The sequence below is a fragment of the Vicia villosa genome, linkage group LG4 (genome assembly GCF_029867415.1).
Source record: "Vicia villosa cultivar HV-30 ecotype Madison, WI linkage group LG4, Vvil1.0, whole genome shotgun sequence".
Classification (NCBI taxonomy): domain Eukaryota; kingdom Viridiplantae; phylum Streptophyta; class Magnoliopsida; order Fabales; family Fabaceae; genus Vicia; species Vicia villosa.
The window spans coordinates 34,153,831-34,158,726 of NC_081183.1; the positions used below are offsets into that span (position 1 = coordinate 34,153,831).

Sequence of the window (4,896 nt, forward strand, 5' to 3'; positions counted from 1 at the left end):
TGTGCTCTGTTTGCGGGGCAAACAGACTTGAATTTTTGAAAAATGCCAATTTTTACACTTAACTTCCACTTCCTTTCAAAAATAGTTACTAAATAACTCTAAAAACAAAAATAAAAAAGCATAATAGAATTTACTTACGACGTTGGGTTGCCTCCCAACAAGCGCTTTGTTTAACGTCGTTCGAGCTCGACGGTTCGATGGTGCACCAAGGCTTGACGAGCGAAATGACACACCATCGCGGCTTGCTTATCCATCGTGGTAGCCTTTGAGTCTTTGTTCCTTTACAGTCCAGCTTTCTTGTGTTTTAGGGTCCTCCACCACAATGGATCCATAATTTCGCACCTCTTTCACAACAAATGGCCCCGACCACTTTGACTTTAATTTACTAGGAAACACCTTGAGTCTTGAATTGCACACTAGCACCATTTGTCCAACTTCAAAGTTTTTGTGATGAGTCTTTCCCTCATGATTTGCCTTCTCCTTGTCCTTGTGAAATTGATTCGCCACCTCAACGATTTCTCCTTTTTCATCATCGATTCGAAAGTTGTCATGTTCATCCTTAGGAGGCTTCGTAGACTCAAAAAGAGTAAAAATTACCTCTTTATCTTGCACCCTTACTTTCATAATCCCATCATCGATATCAATCATCATTCGGGTGGTCTTCATGAATGGTCTTCCAAGTATTAATGGAACATCACAATCCTCCTCCATGTCGACTACCACAAAATCAACCGGGAACAAAAATTTGTCAACCTTTACTAGCATGTCTTGTACAACTCCATATGGTGAAATGATAGACTTATCGGCTAGTTGCAAAGTTATCCTGGTGTGTTTCATCTCAATGTTCCCCAATCTCTTGACAACGGATAAAGGTATTAAATTGATGCTAGACCCCAAATCAACCAAACCATTACTAATGTAGTTACCTCCAATGGTGATTGGTAAAATGACTCGTCCCGGATCGGCTTCCTTTCTTGGGGGAGTTTTTTGAATAATTGCACTACAATGAGCATCAAGCACAACTGTCTCTTCATCCGTGTACTTCTTTTTCTCTGTGAGCATTTGCTTCATGAATTTTGCATACTTGGGCATTTTCTCCAATGCTTCGGAAAATGGAATATTTATGTGAAGTTGTTTAAATATATCCATAAATCGAGCGTAGCGCCTTGCGTCTTCCTTCCTTGATTGCACATGCGGGTAAGGTAGATGTTGGAGAGGAATTGTGCTCACATTCTCATTTCTCTTTTTATTCCTCTTCACTTTTTTGTCATTTTTCTCTCTTCCTTCTTTTTCTTTCCGCTCTTTTTCAACTAATTCTTCCTCCACTTTCTCCTCACTCTTTTCTCCCTCATCTTCAACTACCACCTCACCCTCTTGGTTTTCAACTATTATTTCCTCATCATCTTCCACTATAACACCTCCATCTATTCCACCATTTATCTCTTTACCACTTCTTGTCATAATGGCTTTGCAATGCTCCCTTGGATTTGTTTGAGTGTTGGCGGAAAAAGAAGATCCTGGTTGTTGTTCGGACAATTGCTTTGCAAGTTGGCCCACTTGGTTCTCCAAATTCTTGATGGCAGCTTCATTACTCCTTTGATTAGCCATGGATGCTTGCATGAATTGTGTAAGAGTGTCTTCCAACTTTGAGCTTCCACTTTGAGATTGTTGACCTTGGCCTTGTGGATTTGAACTTTGATAAGGACTTTGATGTTGATAGTGATGATTGCCGAATCTTGAAGGTTGGAATCCTTGGTTGTTTCTTTGGTAAGGATTGTTGTAAGGTGGAGGTTGCCTTTGATAACCTTGATTTTGATTGTTGACATAATTCACTTCTTCACCCTCGGGAGGAGGACAAAACCCGGTAGGATGGTCACCTTGACAAAGTTCACAACTTGCTACGTGAGAAGTCATTTGCATTCCATGAATTTCTTTCATTTGTTGTGGAAGCTTCGACATTTGCTTGGTGAGTAATTCAACTTGTTGAGAGAGAATTTTGTTTTAAGCAAGGATGGCATCATTAGTGTTTAATTCAAGAACACCCGGTTTTCTTTGTGATGGACCCCTATCATGTTGAGTTTGGAGATCATTGAGTGCCATACGATCGATTATCATTATTGCATCCTCCGCGCTTTTTGACATTAGCGAGCCACCGGCGGTAGCATCCAAAACTGTCTTGTGCACCGGTTGAAGTCCATTGCGGAAGATGTGAATTTGTGTGAGATCATCAAAACCATGACCCTTGCATTTTCTAAGCATGGATTTGAATCTTTCCCAAGCATCATTTAGGGACTCGTTGCTTCCTTGAATGAAAACCGCGATTGCCGTTTTGGCCTCCATGAATCGGGATTGAGGAAAATATCGCTCTAAAAATTTTTCTTCCAATAGATTCCAATCCGTCATCACATTTGGTAATTGATCAAGATACCATTCTTTGGCTTTCCCAAGTAGTGAGTGTGGAAATAGTCTCTTGAACAATGATTCTTCATTCGCCGCATCGACTCCCGTTGAACCCGCAATCTCATAAAATTTGGTGAGATGTGCGAAAGGATCCTCATGATCCATTCCGGTGAATGGATTTGCATAAACAAGTTGGAGGATTCCGGTCTTCATATCCGTATTTGCTCCACCTTGAGCATTGCGTGCAAATTGGGCGGTACGTCTTGGACTATTGGCGGACATTTCGGTTGGAACAACACCCGCCATGTCTCCTTCAAAAGTGTCTACAACTACCTCTTCAATGAGATTGTTAGAAGAAGTAGATGCCTCTTCTCTTTGTCGCTTCTCTTGGGCTAACTTCCTTCTTCTTCGTGTCTTGCTATTGAGCTTTCGGAGTGTTCTTTCAATTTCGGGATCGAAATGAAATTGCTCTTCGGTAGCTTTTTCTCGCATACACAAGAATCTACAAAACTAGCAAACCAAGTGAAACGCAAAAGAATTAAGAATAAAGTAACAAACTTAAAACAATGAACTATTGCAATGCTTGCAATATCAAACGCCAATCCCCGGCAACGGCGCCAATTTGTTGAATAGTATATTCAAGGCAAATGTTTTTAAATCGTATCCACAGAGATTGGGTGATATTACCGCCGTTCTATAGTTACTATTATTTTAAGTTCGAAAGGTAACAAAGTTGTTTTGTTTTGAATCGCTATTTTTCTAATCAAGATAATTATAAGACAATAAACTAAAACTTGTTTCAATAATAAAAGAATGACAAGATTGGTTTTGGTTTCACTATTCCTATCTTCTATGTGACTTTAACAACTAAAGTATAACTTCAATAGCAATGACAATGTTCTAGTATCCTCTCAACAATGTTTATGTCTAAACAAGGTTGTGAAAGTTAATATATTAATCTTTAGATGATCTCTCACTCTAACTATCAATATACTAATCTTGATTGTTTGATACAAATAGAAAAGTGGCAAATAAATCTATCTCTAGCATTTATTCACTACTTGATGAAATGTTGTAGGCCAAGACTTGAAATATATTTCTCAATCATAAATCAAATCTAAATATAAAAGATAAAACAACAACATTCATCCATTTCAATACTAATGAAGTTCATACAAAAGTGCTAGAGAAAATACATAGTTAACAAGGATAGCTACTACCTCCAATCTTGTCAAAGTGGGATTTAGCTACTCATCACCATGGTTGACAGCAAGAAGAATAAAGAAGAAGCTAAGAACATCAATCTCCCACAAAGTTGCTCTTTTCTCCCCCAAAACCCTAGCCTCAATGTTTGGTTTACAATGAATAGAATATTCTAATTTCACTTTTTTATCTCCCTAAATAACCCCTAATTCGTACTAACTTTTAATCTTCAAAAGATAAGCCCCTCTCTCATGACAAGTGGCAACCAAATAAAACAACAGATTCTGCAGCGCAGTGTTTGCGGGGCAAACAGGCTTCATCAACACTTCTTTTGCTATTCCAAGTCTTCATGTAATTCATCTTCCTTTCCATGATCTTCAAACATAATCAAAACACTACAAAACTAACAAACATGTGAAATAACAATTCAAATGAACTAAAACTAACAAAATTGCAAAATTATTAAATTGTATGAATAAAAGTGTGATTATTGAGTAAAAAGTGGTTAAAAGGACCAAGAACATTATATGAAAATTAGTACTATTAGATGACCCATCTCGGGGAATGACATCCACTTCGAAACCAGAGCGATAACGGTAAGTGATGGAACAAGTGAATCATGAATTTTCGCAAACTTTTCTTGATTTTTATATAGTCGGCCGTAGATGTCCCGATACGAAGTCAACTCCGCAATGAGTTCCCGTCGGACTAAAGTGTGATTATTTTCCCCTTTACCGAGCAAACCCGCAACGGCCCGATATCCACAATTGCCGTCGCCTCCAACATCAACGATGTTATCGATATATTTGTGCATAAATAGTGGCATCTCATCAATGTAGACAATCGGTGATTTTTTGATCGGCGGTGTGCGAGGTGGCTTCGAAATACGGGCTCCTTTGTTACCACTACACTTGGACTTCGGTGTCGGTGAATCCGGGAATGATGCATCAACATGTTCAAAGTAGGATGGAGATCGTTTTGTGGATGTGTCTTCTTGTGTAACTTTGGACTTTTTCGGTGCAGCTTTCGTTTTAACCAGTTGAGATGGCGGTTTCAAATCGGTGGTCTCCGGAAATGCAATTTTTCGCAATTGTTCTTTTATGTGCATTTTGGTGGTGTCATCCGCTTTAGCAAACTTCTCCATTATCACTTCCAACTCGTCGGAGATGGTGATTTTGGAGTCATTTTCCTTCGGCGGGTCAAAATCATCAAAACGAAGTTTCTTCCAATGGTCGGCTACCTCATCCATGCGTATTGGTGAATTCAACTTCTTCTTTTTTGAAAGTATACAAG

The 4,896-nt window shown here is 38.9% G+C and overlaps 1 protein-coding gene across 1 annotated transcript; it reads right to left on the bottom strand.

Annotated features, from left to right (window-relative positions):
- Positions 1-246: 246 nt before the first annotated feature.
- On the bottom strand, positions 247-1,608 carry LOC131597018 (uncharacterized). Its single transcript, XM_058869740.1, has 2 exons — positions 1,231-1,608; positions 247-1,065 (listed from the first exon to the last, which is right to left on the bottom strand). The coding sequence occupies exons 1-2, from the start codon at positions 1,606-1,608 to the stop codon at positions 247-249; spliced, it is 1,197 nt and encodes a 398-aa protein (XP_058725723.1).
- Positions 1,609-4,896: the final 3,288 nt, after the last annotated feature.